At 32.3% G+C, this 16,040-nt stretch overlaps 1 protein-coding gene and 1 long non-coding RNA gene across 2 annotated transcripts; both read left to right on the top strand.

Moving 5' to 3' along the window:
* The first annotated feature begins 302 nt into the window (after positions 1–302).
* On the top strand, positions 303–2,797 carry LOC143054095 (uncharacterized). The gene is made up of 3 exons (XR_012971564.1): positions 303–587; positions 1,003–1,026; positions 2,687–2,797. It is a non-coding gene; the product is annotated as an uncharacterized LOC143054095 (long non-coding RNA).
* Positions 2,798–3,584: 787 nt separating this feature from the next.
* LOC143053696 (uncharacterized) lies at positions 3,585–13,758 on the top strand. The gene is made up of 4 exons (XM_076226483.1): positions 3,585–6,453; positions 11,227–11,264; positions 12,021–12,066; positions 13,330–13,758. Exons 1-3 carry the CDS (start codon positions 3,585–3,587, stop codon positions 12,030–12,032), a joined length of 2,919 nt encoding a protein of 972 aa, XP_076082598.1. The 3' UTR covers positions 12,033–12,066; positions 13,330–13,758.
* The last annotated feature ends 2,282 nt before the right edge of the window (positions 13,759–16,040 follow it).

The raw sequence follows: 16,040 nt of genomic DNA, 5'->3' as shown, positions 1-16,040 counted from the left end.
TCTTAAAACAATAGTCCTTCAAAAAAGAACATATTAAAATAAGACAATGCAACAAGCCTTTCAATAAAGTATGCATCCATTTATAGTTTTTTTTGCCAGATATGATAAGAAATTATATGTGGATTTCATAGAAATCTTGTTCGGTAAAATGATACACTTGATGACTCATTATGATGAAAGCACAAAGTGTGGTGCCTTGAGGTACCAACTGTTACATTTTAACTAAGAAATAAGTTAATGCTATTTAACTAAAACCACTATTTTTTATGTTATACTATACATTTCTGTTTTAGCTCCTGTGGATACCATGAGTATTTGCCAAGGTGCAACAATGACGACGCTTCCATGTAATGAGCCTAATACTCTTCATATACTGAAAGCATTCTACGGAGATATAGACTGTACCTCCAATGCAATGATACCAATTGAGACTATGTCAGCATTGCCAGCATGTGGAAAATTTGTAACTGTCGCCGTGTCAGATATTTGCAATAATCTCACAATATGCTCTATCACTGTATCTGATACCGTGTTAAATAACAACGACATCTGTCCAACTAAAAATCTATATCTTGAATACGATTGTGGTAAGTGTATATTTTTATATCGTATATTTGAAAGCAAACTAGTAGTGCATTATATGAAAAATATTGAGTAATACATGCAATACCTGCCCTGTTAATATCCAAATATATTTTTGTCTGAAAAAGGATTTTAACTCGAAAGTAGTGTCCGGCTTCTTGTTCAATCGATAAAGTTTAAGGTTAAAAGTTAAGTTTCATTCTTGGCGTATAATCGACGACAAATTAGTGTATGCTTCTCTACGACTAACATAAATAATTTCTCTAATTCCATATGTGCATTTTTAAATCATACATCATGCATGCTTTTTACAAATTCAAAATTGAAGCTTATTACTTGCAATTGTAATATTATCTATTTGATCATTTTATATATGTATTACGTTTTCGTCGAAAGTCTAATATTGTAATTTTTTTTCAGTGCCTCCATTGCTGATTATTGAAGGTGGGTAATAAACAAAGCAAAATATAAAATAGTTCAAGCCAGACTTTAGGAATGTCATTGAAAACATATTAATGAAAATACATTTTTGAGGATGATCGCTCCTTGGTTATGAAATATAAAACGTTTCTAAAAAAACTGTTATAAATTGATAATATATGAATGACGAAAATTATACAGCTGGGAGATCCGTGTCAATGTTTTTAGTTTATATAATCAATTGAACATTTGACGGGAAATGATTCTCTCTAGCTGTGCCTTGTGTTTACCCTTTGAGTAGCAATACGATATTTTTTGTTTGTTTTAGTTTGACAACATTTAAGCAACAAAGTAAAGATTGCAGTTTATGCAAAAGAAATTTGATTTGACGTGACCAAATTTTAGGTCTTGTCAATTCGGGCTATAATCATGACTATATGTTTATCGTTGTTTTTTGTCTTTGGTGAGTCGGATTTGGTGGCTGGTGGTGTCTGTGATATTTGTTTGTCCCCGACGGCATCACAAAATTAGGGATTATAAATATTGTGGTGACCTGAAATATCATAGATATGATCAATTTAATTAAATTTACTGTTAAAGAAGAGGTGAATTATTTGAAATAATAAGGTTTGTGTACCCTTAAGCATATATTGCATACATTATTTTAAGTACAACTTATCGGAATGTAATTCAGTTTTTAAAGTTCATAAACGGCGTATTTGATTTGGTCCTCTAATTGTTCTAATTGAACTAAGAAGTATAAATAGTCAAATGCACTGGGGTATCGATTTCGCAGCCTGATATCTTTGAAGAGTATTGTGTGTTTTCCTGTTATCGGTTGTATATACTCTTTTTACTGTTTTAACAGTGTACATATGGTACATGGATCTCTGTTTTTACAATGCACATGTGCTACATTTCTCTTTGCTTTAACTGTGTATGCTTGGTACACTTATCTCTGTTTTTACAATGCACATGTGCTACATTTCTCTTTGCTTTAACTGTGTATGCTTGGTACACTTATCTCTGTTTTTACAATGCACATGTGCTACATTTCTCTTTGCTTTAACTGTGTATGCTTGGTACACTTATCTCGGTTTTTACAATGCACATGTGCTACATTTCTCTTTGCTTTAAATGTGTATGCTTGGTACACTTATCTCTGTTTTTACAATGCACATGTGTTACATTTCTCTTTGCTTTAACTGTGTATGCTTGGAACACTTATCTCTGTTTTACAATGTATATCTGTCTTTACAGTGTACATAGTTTACATTTATATATGTTTTTACCGTGCACATAGTTTACATTTATATCTGATTTTCAAAAATTGTTTATTTTGAAATGTACAAAAATGAAACTGCAATAATATTTTAGTGAACCCTGGATAATTTGATAATTGAGTATTTACAGCAACTATAAGAAAAAAAGGACAATAGATCAAAATAAAATGGATCGTTTAATGTTTACACTATTTGATAATTTTAATCATTGGTCAACTAAAGTCTGATACATCATCATTTTTCTGTTTATGAATATGATTATTATTATATTGTTAAAATAACAGACATTGTGTGGTGATCTTGACATGTATAATTTCTGAATCACATACACATGATAAACACATGTCTGGTGAAACGACTTTGAGGAAAACTTCGGTTACATACATATTGGTATTTTGTAGGACTTCCTGGACCTGAAGGTCTTCCTGGTCCCATAGGAATGAAGGGTATGACAGGCGTAGGTGACAAAGGAAATACGGGAAAAGACGGAATGAAGGGAATGAAGGGTAAGAATTACATAACTACAACATTCACAGGTCGATTAAATACTCCAAATAGAATATATATAAAGCAGCAGTTTGAATGCTCATGTTTTCAACATTGTAAGTTATGGTTAAGTCGATTTTTTGAAAATAATTGTTCAACTTATGCACAAAAGTACACGTACTAAAAAGATATCGATATTTAAAATTTAAAATTGTATATTAGTTGTATTAAAGGAAGATGTCGGATCTGTTTGTATTTTCTTTTACAATTTAATTATCCGAAGGAATTTTGTATATTACACCAAATATTAGTCATTTATATTGTGTTGTAAAAAACAAAAGTTGAAAATTCGGAAGGTTTATTTTAAATATATACCGTTGTTAATTTCACTTTTATTTTATGTAAATTCAAGTTCAGATTAAAAACGACCGTTTTTTTTTTAATTTTCTATCGTTTCATTCCGTCAAATTAACTTTTTTTTAATTAGCCCGCACAGATATAAAGTACCGAAGGGAATCATTCAGTTAACTGTTGATAATCATGCACACATATACATTCAAATTAACATTTTTTGGTTGCACTTTGTAAATACAGGTCTGTAATGGCGTACGGTGACCTATAAATGTTAATTTCTATGCCATTTGTCCTTTATATTCTCTTTTATAACTAAGAGATGAACTATCACCTGCTCAATCGCCTAATGAGAACAAGATAAACCGTTGTAAAGATCTTTAGAAAACTAGTCACATTTGACAAAGGATGTCGATATATACTAAATTATAATCCTGGTACATTTGATAACTATTTACAGGAATGACTGGTCCCAAAGGTGAGACAAATATCATCAGCGGCGGGACAGGTGAACGGGGGAAACGGGGACAGAGAGGAGATAGATCGCCATTTAGAGGACCAAAAGGATCGAAAGGATCGAGAGGATTGAGTGGTATGAAAGGTCACAAAGGCATCAACGGTATAAAAGGCAACAAAGGATCTAAAGGACTAACAGGAAACAAAGGGTCGAAAGGATATAATGGTCTTAAAGGCAATAAAGGATACAAAGGTCAAAAAGGACAAAAAGGATACAAGGGAATAAAAGGCGTAAAAGGTGTAAAGGGACAAAAAGGTTACAAAGGAAAGAAAGGTTTTAAAGGGATAAAAGGGTATAAAGGATTCAAAGGAATGGCGGGGAACAAAGGAAATAAAGGTATGAAGGGATACAAAGGAGAAAATGGACAAAAAGGAAATAAAGGTTTTAAAGGAATGAAGGGATATAAAGGACAAAAGGGAATAAAGGGATACAAAGGAAATAAAGGACAGAAAGGATATAAAGGACTTAAAGGACAAAGGGGGTATAAGGGAAACAAAGGCATGAAAGGTTATAAGGGGTACAAAGGACATACAGGATATAAAGGAGACAAGGGTAATAAAGGTATGAAGGGATATAAAGGACATAAAGGATATAAAGGAAATAAAGGAGAGAAAGGTAACAAAGGATTAAATGGTCAAAAAGGTTCCAAAGGATCTAAGGGAATGGAGGGATTAAAGGGATACAAGGGACAGATAGGAACTAAAGGATACAAAGGACAAAAAGGACTTAAAGGCTACAGAGGCCAAAAAGGATACAAAGGACTTAAAGGACAGAAAGGTTATAAGGGACATAAAGGAATGAAAGGAATCAAGGGTTACAAAGGGCAGAAGGGTAATAAAGGGTACAAGGGATCGAAAGGGTATAAAGGATTTAAAGGACAGAAAGGACAGAAAGGTGGAAAGGGTTCCAAAGGACAGAAAGGATTTAAGGGATATAAAGGTCAAAAAGGTTACAAAGGTCACAAAGGAATGAAAGGATATAAAGGATTTAAAGGACAGAAAGGTCTTAAAGGATATAGAGGACAAAAAGGGTTAAAAGGAAATAAGGGACAGAAAGGAATTAAAGGTTACAAAGGTATGAAAGGAATAAAGGGAAATAAAGGACATAAAGGACAGAAAGGATACAAAGGACAAAAGGGATATAAAGGATTTAAAGGACAAAAAGGAAACAAAGGATTTAAAGGTCTGAAAGGGAATAAAGGATACAAAGGAATTAAAGGATATAACGGAGAAAAAGGACAGAAAGGGTTTAAAGGGAACAAAGGTTCTAAAGGATTGAAAGGATACAAAGGACATAAAGGTGGCAAAGGAAATAAAGGCCATAAAGGGTATAAGGGTAAAAAAGGAACAAAGGGGAATAAAGGTTATAAAGGGAAAAAAGGAAACAAAGGAAAAAAGGGACAAAAGGGTTATAAAGGACAAAAGGGATACAAAGGAATTAAAGGTATACAAGGGCATAAAGGAGAAAAGGGAGTTAAAGGTTACAAAGGTATGAAAGGACTAAAAGGATACAAAGGACAAAAAGGCCTACATGGACAGAAAGGACAGAAAGGGTTCAAAGGTTACAAAGGCCAGAAAGGGAATAAAGGACATAAAGGTCAAAAAGGTTATGATGGATTAAAGGGAATAAAAGGAAATAAAGGATATAAAGGACAGAAAGGAATCAAAGGTAACAAGGGACAAAAGGGATACAAGGGCCAGAAAGGAACAAAAGGATACAAAGGAAATAAAGGACATAAAGGATATAAAGGACAAAAAGGAAAAAAGGGATACAAAGGAAGTATAGGACAGAAAGGAAACAAAGGATTCATAGGTCGAAAAGGGAACAAAGGAAACAAAGGACAAAAAGGATATAAAGGTATTAAAGGAATGAAAGGATACAAAGGAAACAATGGACAGAAAGGCCAGAAAGGATATAACGGATTTAAGGGTAAAAAAGGACAAAAAGGTTTTAAAGGACAAAAAGGTTACAAAGGTTTAGAAGGATTCAAAGGACACAAAGGTAACAAAGGACACAAAGGTTATAAAGGACAAAAGGGAGAAAAAGGATACAAAGGAATTAAGGGTATGAAAGGTGAAAAGGGATATAAAGGGACAGAGGGGCACAAAGGGCAAAAAGGGCTAAAGGGATATAAAGGATACAAAGGTCAGAAAGGAAATAAAGGAGGTAAAGGAATAAATGGATACAAAGGTAGTAAGGGTAAAAAGGGATTAAAAGGAATCAAGGGAATGAAAGGATTCAAGGGACACAAAGGAAGTAAAGGATTAAAAGGATTAAAAGGACAAAAAGGTTTGAAAGGAAGTAAGGGACAGAAAGGCATTAAAGGATACAAAGGACAAAAAGGACACAAAGGTGCAAAGGGATTGAAGGGATACAAAGGAAATAATGGACAAAAGGGGTATAAAGGAACCAAGGGAATTAAAGGATACAAAGGATTGAAAGGAAACAAGGGACACAAAGGTTATAAAGGTCTAAAAGGACAGAAAGGATACAAAGGATATAAAGGACAAAAAGGTCAAAAAGGTTACAAAGGATACAAAGGAATGAAAGGACAAAAAGGAAATAAAGGATACAAAGGACAAAAAGGAATGAAAGGTTATAAAGGAATGAAAGGATACAAAGGTTATAAGGGACATAAAGGAAATAAGGGACAAAAGGGATACAAAGGTACTAAAGGACAAAAAGGTTACAAAGGACAAAAAGGTTATAAAGGATTAAAAGGAGTTAAGGGACAACGAGGTCAACGAGGAGCAAAAGGACCCAAAGGCTTTAAAGGAGAGAAAGGCGACAAAGGATCAGAAAAAGGAATAAAGGGTATGTCCTTACTTATATCTGTTAGTGTCTAATCCTTACAGATTTTAATCATTGCTTTGTACATTTTTGATAGTTTCAGAAAATTCCGTAAATCCCTTTATATATGTTGATTAATAATCATTAAAGCAAGTAAAATAATATTTTTTTATAAGTTTTATTCAATGATTACTAGTCTGCGGTACTTTTAACAGTATTTTAATTAACAGTAATTTTTTTTTTTTTTTTATATAGAAATGAATAATGATGGTCAATTATATAAAGAAATTATAATCTACGAAATATATTTTCCTACCTCATTTTGTGTTTAAAAGTTTTTAACCTAATCAGTTATTTACTATCGTATTTTGTCGGTCAGGGTCTGTTCCACTTGTTAAATGGTTAAGCTTTATTGAAAACATTTTTGTTTCAAACTTTCAACAAAGAGAATTATAAGAGTTTATACCCATATACTTATTGCCGATGAAGTAATATCTCCCATTATTTTCTATAGTACGAGTTGCACTAACCTTTGTGCTACCTTAAGATCACAAATACAACAAAATGTTTTTTCATCTTGTGATTATAACTTCCCAAGAACTTATACCACTCTTTAAAGATAAAGGTCAAACTAAAGACCATTTAAATTTTCTTGATTTCCCTTACTTATGTCCATTTATATTTACTTGATGTCACACATTAGTGTGGTCCGTTTTAGATTACTTGATGTCATTCACTAGTGTCCGTTTTATATTACTTGATGTCTTTCACTAGTGCCCGTATTAGATTATTGGATGTCATTTATTAGTGTACGTTTAAGATTATTTGATGTCATTTACTAGTGTCCGTTTTATATTACTTGATGTCTTTCACTAGTGCCCGTATTAGATTATTGGATGTCATTTATTAGTGTACGTTTAAGATTATTTGATGTCATTTACTAGTGTCCGTTTTATATTACTTGATGTCTTTCACTAGTGCCCGTATTAGATTATTGGATGTCATTTATTAGTGTCCATTCTAGATTACTTGATGTCATTTACTAGTGTCCATTTTAGATTATTTGATGTCATTTACTAGTGTCCATTTTAGATTACTTGATGTCATTTACTAGTGTCCATTTTAGATTACTTGATGTCATTTACCATAGTCCATTTTAGATTGCTTGATGTCTTTCACTTAGATTACTTGATGTCATTTACCAGTGTCCATTTTAGATTACTTGATGTCATTTACTAGTGTCCATTTTAGATTACTTGATGTCATTTACTAGTGTCCATTTTAGATTACTTGATGTCATTTACTAGTGTCCATTTTAGATTACTTGATGTCTGTCACTAGTGTCCATTTTAGATTACTTGATGTCATTTACTAGTGTCCATTTTAGATTACTCGATGTCATTTACTAGTGTCCATTTTAGATTACTTGATGTCTGTCACTAGTGTCCATTTTAGATTACTTGATGTCATTTACTAGTGTCCATTTTAGATTACTTGATGTCATTTACTAGTGTCCATTTTAGATTACTTGATGTCATTTACTAGTGTCCATTTTAGATTACTTGATGTCTGTCACTAGTGTCCATTTTAGATTACTTGATGTCATTTACTAGTGTCCATTTTAGATTACTTGATGTCATTTACTAGTGTCCATTTTAGATTACTTGATGTCATTTACTAGTGTCCATTTTAGATTACTTGATGTCTGTCACTAGTGCCCGTATTAGATTATTGGATGTCATTTATAAGTGTACGTTTAAGATTACTTGATGTCATTTACTAGTGTCCATTTTAGATTACTTGATGTCATTTACTAGTGTCCATTTTAGATTACTTGATGTCATTTACTAGTGTCCATTTTAGATTACTTGATGTCATTTACTAGTGTCCATTTTAGATTACTTGATGTCATTTACTAGTGTCCATTTTAGATTACTTGATGTCATTTACTAGTGTCCATTTTAGATTACTTGATGTCTGTCACTAGTGCCCGTATTAGATTATTGGATGTCATTTATAAGTGTACGTTTAAGATTACTTGATGTCATTTACTAGTGTCCATTTTAGATTACTTGATGTCATTTACTAGTGTCCATTTTAGATGACTTGATGTCTGTCACTAGTGTCCATTTTAGATTACTTGATGTCATTTACTAGTGTCCATTTTAGATTACTTGATGTCATTTACTAGTGTCCATTTTAGATTACTTGATGTCTGTCACTAGTGTCCATTTTAGATTACTTGATGTCATTTACTAGTGTCCATTTTAGATTACTTGATGTCATTTACTAGTGTCCATTTTAGATTACTTGATGTCATTTACTAGTGTCCATTTTAGATTACTTGATGTCTGTCACTAGTGTCCATTTTAGATTACTTGATGTCATTTACTAGTGTCCATTTTAGATTACTTGATGTCATTTACTAGTGTCCATTTTAGATTACTTGATGTCATTTACTAGTGTCCATTTTAGATTACTTGATGTCTGTCACTAGTGTCCATTTTAGATTACTTGATGTCATTTACTAGTGTCCATTTTAGATTACTTGATGTCATTTACTAGTGTCCATTTTAGATTACTTGATGTCATTTACTAGTGTCCATTTTAGATTACTTGATGTCATTTACTAGTGTCCATTTTAGATTACTTGATGTCTGTCACTAGTGCCCGTATTAGATTATTGGATGTCATTTATAAGTGTACGTTTAAGATTACTTGATGTCATTTACTAGTGTCCATTTTAGATTACTTGATGTCATTTACTAGTGTCCATTTTAGATTACTTGATGTCTGTCACTAGTGTCCATTTTAGATTACTTGATGTCATTTACTAGTGTCCATTTTAGATTACTTGATGTCATTTACTAGTGTCCATTTTAGATTACTTGATGTCATTTATTAGTGTACGTTTTAGATTACTTGATGTCATTTACTAATGACCATTTTAGTTAACTTTAGTTTATTACCTTTACTTATATCAATTTTAGTTCGCTTAATGTCATTTACTACTATCCATTTCAATTTAGTTGATGTCATTTATTGATGTCTGTTTAAGTTTTCTTTATTAATATACATTTATAACTTTCTTTATTCTTTTCCATTTTTATCATAAAAATATACTTCCTTAAGATACCGGCTACCGGTAAATATTTGATCAAAATATTTTACGTAGTCAATTAGGTGTTGCGTTTAATAAGTGTTTTAGCTCACCTGACCTACATGGCCAAGTGAGCTTTTCTCATCACTTTGCGCCTGTCGTCCATAGTCGTCGTTGTCGTCCGTTATTTTGTTTTTAATTTTTACCTTGTATAAACTATGATATTTAGAGAAAAAAACATTTGTTTTCTGTTATGCCTCATTATGATAGATAAATAAACACTCTAAATCACATAAGCGATCACTAAGACAAGATCTATGATAAGCCAATGAAACTAAACAGACTAAAAGACCATTGATACACGATCAACAAAATAGAGATTGTTGTCATGGTCTATTATCGTCTACAATGTATGAGAGTGTGCTTTGTTTGATATTTCCATAGACCAAGGTGAGCGAGACAGGCTCTTGGGAGCCTTTAGTTCTTTTATCTTGAACTTTAACTGCGTCTTTTTGCTATAATTGTTAAAGTCAAAACGAACATAAATCGTGCTTGTCTTTATCGTCCATTTCAATCATATGAGAATGCGAATAAATCGTTAGTTTTCCCCGCACTACACCGTAACTTAATAAACAATGAAATATATCTTTACACAATCATGCAAGGGCTAATAAAGATTTATTTCATACATAGTATTTGTTAACACGAATCTATCAATATTGAACTTTTTGCTTGTACAAAACCCAAAAAGAAACAATCAACAAAACTTTACAATTAGAAAAAGAACACATTTCTAGTTGTACACACATAAGAGTACTAGCAGAACATTAGTACGCGTAGTAATATAAACTAAGTAGTAGCAGTCAACGTCAAACGCCATAGCCACGTAATAGTAGATTATTAGATAACACTTCATAACGAGAGTTAGAAGGGGAAGCGAAAACGTAAAGAAAATAAAAAGGAATCCCCAAGAATCAAAGTGTATATCGATTATATAGTATATTGCATCATACAATTGTTTCACAGAGCTTGAATTGTTGAGTTTTATAAAATATTAAAGAAAATATGGACGTAGTAATGTATGGTATCAACTGAAAATCAACAGAGCATTGGATAAAAAAGAAACAGGAGAGAGGAACCGGAATAGGAAAATGAAAGTGAAAAACTGATATTTTTGGTCTGAAAATAGGCCTCACTTAAATCCAAGACTTAATAGTTATCAGGATTATAATTTAGTACGCCAGACGTGCGTTTCGTCTACATAAGACTCATCAGTGACGCTCATATCAAAATATTTATAAAGCCAATCAAGTACAAAGTTGATGAGCTTTGAGAATCCAAAATTCCAAAAAGTTGTGCCAAATACAGCTAGGGTAATCTTTTTCAGAGCGTTTCGTCTTCATAAAGATGTTTTACTAAGTAGTTTTATAGAGATGTGTTTAAAACCATAGTCGTAAATGCAACAAGTACTGATAAAATCTAGGTTATGTCTCTATTCAATATCTTGATATAGGTAAAAGTGTAATGATTGCAAAAAGATATGAAAGGGTTGACATTTTAAAATTCATAAAAAGTGAGTGGTTCTGTATGTCTTAGTTGGTGACTCCAAGTCGGTTCATATAGCTGCTTGAAATGAATATCACTAGACATCAGACTATTTGCATTTCTTGACATAATTATATGTTTAAATATTTTAGGAAAAGTAGGACGAAGAGGAAAAAGAGGTCCAGATGGGGTAGGTTAAGTTTTTACATAGTTGTGACATTAAATCGACCTTATATTGTTGTTGCTATTTTGCATAAAGAATAGAAAATAATTTGTCACTATTAAAATGCATTAGAACTTTAGTATAAGATCTTCAATAGTGTCAATGTCAAATCCACACATTAAAAATCTAAGTGAGTGAGGTCTATTTTTGTAATCTAAAGGAGAATAACGGTGCTTTATAAGTTGCATTGTTTTAGACGTTAATACATGTAATTAAAAATTGCCAACGCACTCTAACAAACTGGTTATGGTCAATGAAAGTCATTTATATCACAATAAACTCTACATCTATAATTTGGCATGGTTGCCAATGAGGCAAATATTCAAACATAAATAAAGTAGATGTGAGCAATAATAGTCCTTCAACAATGAGAACAACTCATGCCGTCATAAATAAACGAAACAATTTAACATATCATGCAACGTCATTTAGAAACCAACATCCTGATTATTTAACTTTTTTTATTACAAATAATAAGAAAATAGAAGAGAAACCAAAACCAAGTTGTTTACGTAATAGAACACCAAATATTGGAGTATGAGATATCGTAAGACCTGATATGATAAAATTGCTGCTAAGTTTTAAGAGAAATAGTCGGATAGCTGTCAGTCTCAATATTGAAAATATGGTGCAATTTTCAATCGTTTTATCTTTATAAAAGTTCGCTTCACAATAGATGAAAACGTATCTTTCTTCAAAGTGTTTGATATTTTATTCATTTAGGCTCTGATGTAGGAGTCAAAGAACAAATTGAATGTACATAAACAAGGTACTGTATATTAGTAGTTTACATCAAAACGAAACCTTAATGAACAAAAAGAGAAATTATCTAAATGATTTTTGATGCAATTTAAAAGGCATATGCAATGAACAAAAATATTTGCAATTACATTGCTAGCCTAGTGTTCTTTTATACGGAAGGGTTTATATCTAAAGGTATTAGCGCTGTTATACGGAAGGGTCAAGATCTGACGGTGCCTGTTCTCTTATACGGAAGGGTTTAGATCTAAAGGTATTAGCGCTGTTATATGAAAGGGTCGAGATCTGACGGTGCCTGTTCTTTTATACAGAAGGGTTTAGATCTAAAGGTATTAGCGCTGTTATATGGAAGGGTCGAGATCTAACGGTGCCTGTTCTTTTATACGGATTGGTTTAGATCTAAAGGTATTAGCGATTTTATATGGAAGGGTCGAGATCTGACGGTGCCTGTTCTCTTATACGGAAGGGTTTAGATCTAAAGGTATTAGCGCTGTTATATGAAAGGGTCGAGATCTGACGGTGCCTGTTCTTTTATACAGAAGGGTTTAGATCTAAAGGTATTAGCGCTGTTATATGGAAGGGTCGAGATCTGACGGTGCCTGTTCTTTTATACGGAAGGGTTTAGATCTAAAGGTATTAGCGCTGTTATATGGAAAGGTCGAGATCTGACGGTGCCTGTTCTCTTATACGGAAGGGTTTCGATCTAAAGGTATTAGCGCTGTTATATGAAAGGGTCGAGATCTGACGGTGCCTGTTCTTTTATACGGAAGGGTTTAGATCTAAAGGTATTAGCGCTGTTATATGGAAGGGTCGAGATCTGACGGTGCCTGTTCTTTTATACGGAAGGGTTTAGATCTAAAGGTATTAGCGCTGTTATATGGAAGGGTCGAGATCTGACGGTGCCTGTTCTTTTCTACGGGTATACGAAAGAGTTTGGAACTGAAGGTATTAGTTTAACCTAACCACATCAATATATGCCTGTTTCAAGTCGGAATCCCGATTTGTGGTTGTCGCATATTTTATGTTTAATAATGTGCTTATGTTATCACTGTAAAGTAGTGGTTATTGCAGATCTTTGACTCGGTAATTTCTGTTTCGATAACTCATTCCTTATCTATTTTATTTAGAGCTAGATATAGTACACATGTCACTCAATGACAATCATATGACCTATGTTTTTCCATTCTTAGTTTGGTATCACATTGACCTAAATCATTAATGACGTTCAGACTATAATCAGTTTGAAATATTTTTCTAATATTTGTATTCACAGATATAATCCGTACAGCATATTGGCAGTTCAGACTCTTATATTCTACAGTGTGAAGTTTATCTAATAGTTTTCTGATAAATGGACAGACAAAAGAATCAAGGACAATAAAATGTGAAATATGAATATCTGTGTTGCCGCTTTTAAGAGATAGAATATTCAAATGGTCCATATGTATTGGATTTTCAAAAATGTTTTCCGTTCAAGTGCTGATGGTTTCATTTTGAATTGTTACACACACATACATATAAAATACAGTTTGGATATTGAAATACATTTCCATGAGTACTTATAATAGAATTGTCCTCGGTTACATTTACAAACCATTAAAATTATCTCATAATGCGTAAATAAATGAATACTTGGACCATTCCATAATGTACTATAACGCAATTATTATAGTCATGATATATAAAATTAAATCTAGCTAGCAAGTTGACGATACAAAATTAATGGGTATATTCAGCTATTTATTATTACATTTTATTGATTTCATGTACAAAGTGTATATTTAATAAAGCATTTAAATGGATTTTTTTCTTTTCATTTTTTTCAATTCAGCATTAACGATTTATGATATTCAATTCTCGAGACGCATTGCAGTCAATTGATTAAATCAACAAGATTTCGTTAAAGTTTTGTTTTACCTGAAAAACGATTATTACAAACGGAATAACACCTTAATAATTGTACAGTGATGTTGTTTATCGAGCTTTAAATTTAAAAATAATCCGTGAAAAAAGAGCCGTAAGATACCAAAGCAATTAAAAGCAACAAATAAATCAGTACACAAAGCAAAACGAATCCCACTAAAAACTGGGGGTGCTTTGGAAGGGTAAGCACAGCCTGCTCTACATGCGACACCTGCCGTGTTACTCCTTTACAATATGTTGATAAGTTATATCACGTGATTAGATATCATGCAATTTATCTGATAGATTATTATCTAACCTAAAGACACAACCAGGTTCTGGACACTCGGTCATGTCAAAGGTTTCCAACCCTGAAATTTTGAAATTGAAACAAACTCTTTCATGACATATAGGATAGTGTTACACACTAATTGAGCACAAAGAATAAACAATTAATGTATTAGAAACACGTAGCCCTTTAAAACAGTCCTTGTGATAATCGCAGTTGCTCCGAAAGGGTAACCAGATCATGTTCCACATTTCGCAAATATTGTGCTAAACTTGTTAGTATACATAAGTTGTTAAGTCTTATTCGGTAGATCACATTCGAGGATAAATGGAACGGTATTGTGGTTACAACAATTGGAACATATCCATCATTAAAAATTTAAAAGGGCGTAACTCATCAGCTTGATACAAGGCAGAAAAATCATTTAAAAGCAGCACAGGGTGGACGCTGCTGGGGGTTTATACATTCCTAACAACAAACAAAGACATTAAGTACAGATCTGAAAGTACTTACTAATTCACCAGTAATACATTTATTACCCAGTTTGAAATCCAAAACAATCAGAACAGGAAATAGCCAACGATTTGTTATCTTCTATGTCATTTGGTCTCTGATAAAGAAGAGATGTCTGACCGGCAATTATACCACATCTTTTTTTTATATATATTAAACGAGTTCTTAAATCTTATAGTATGACTTAAACGGTTATGCTCTAAAACGTGTTATCTGTTTGGACTCAATATGTTTGGTATTGATCTGAATAAAAAAAAATGTGTAATTTAGTATTGCTCACACTTCGGGTTCCGTTCATCCTATTTCGACTCTTCAAAATTCATGAGTCTATATTAAATTGAGGTTTATTATATGGCCTTCCAAATACTGTTTCGATTACTAACATCACTGAAAAGAGGTAAATATAAAACCGGTTTTCTCAAAACGTCTTTGACGATCCCATTCTAAATTCTTTTACAGAAATTTAAAGAGGACAATTGCATAGAACTGATATAAATAAAAGCCCTCTGCATTTTTTATATATACATTCATATTTCAAGATGGCAACATGACAATATATTGATATAAATAGTCTTTATCCCATTTCATACAGATAAATCATTCAAGATTCTAATTTCTTATTTCATTTTATATGCAAGGCAATTGAATGGAAAACATTCTGTCTCTTAAATCTTTTCGCAAATATATATAAAAAAAAAGAATTTTATTTTACCTGTACTTTTTAGGTATGCATATATATTATTTAAGGTATCCATAGCAACAAAACATAACAAGAACACAAAAACAAAAAAGATGTAATTAAATGGTTCATTAATCATTTCTGCCAATTTTTGCTCTGTTTGCTGATATACCCTGGCATGGGTTTCTTGCTGGTTACAGCTAATTATGGAAAATCCGGATGCACATTTTGCTTGCGGAATACCATCTTATCTGCAGGTTTATAATTTTTGTTTGGTTTTAAATCGATACCTAAGATCCATTTTGTTACATCTGGTGATCCGTTTGTTGAACGTGAGGTGCAAACATTTGAACACCATATCCGGATTTCGACAATTAATGTCTCTTCAGTTATGTTAGGAATCGAAACGGGATTTGGACGGCCTTAAAATTAACCTCAACTGAGGATAGACTCGTGAATTTTGAATCATTCGAAATAGGATGAACAGATCATATAAACACGAAGGCAAATATAATACAAGCCCATACGAAAAAATATAAACAAGTCTAAATTGAAAACAAAGTTCAAACCGCAATTTTGAGACGTATAGATTTTTTGAAAG

Source organism: Mytilus galloprovincialis, chromosome 12, assembly GCF_965363235.1.
Source record: "Mytilus galloprovincialis chromosome 12, xbMytGall1.hap1.1, whole genome shotgun sequence".
In the NCBI taxonomy this organism is placed as follows: domain Eukaryota; kingdom Metazoa; phylum Mollusca; class Bivalvia; order Mytilida; family Mytilidae; genus Mytilus; species Mytilus galloprovincialis.
This window is presented reverse-complemented; position numbering and strand designations above follow the sequence as displayed.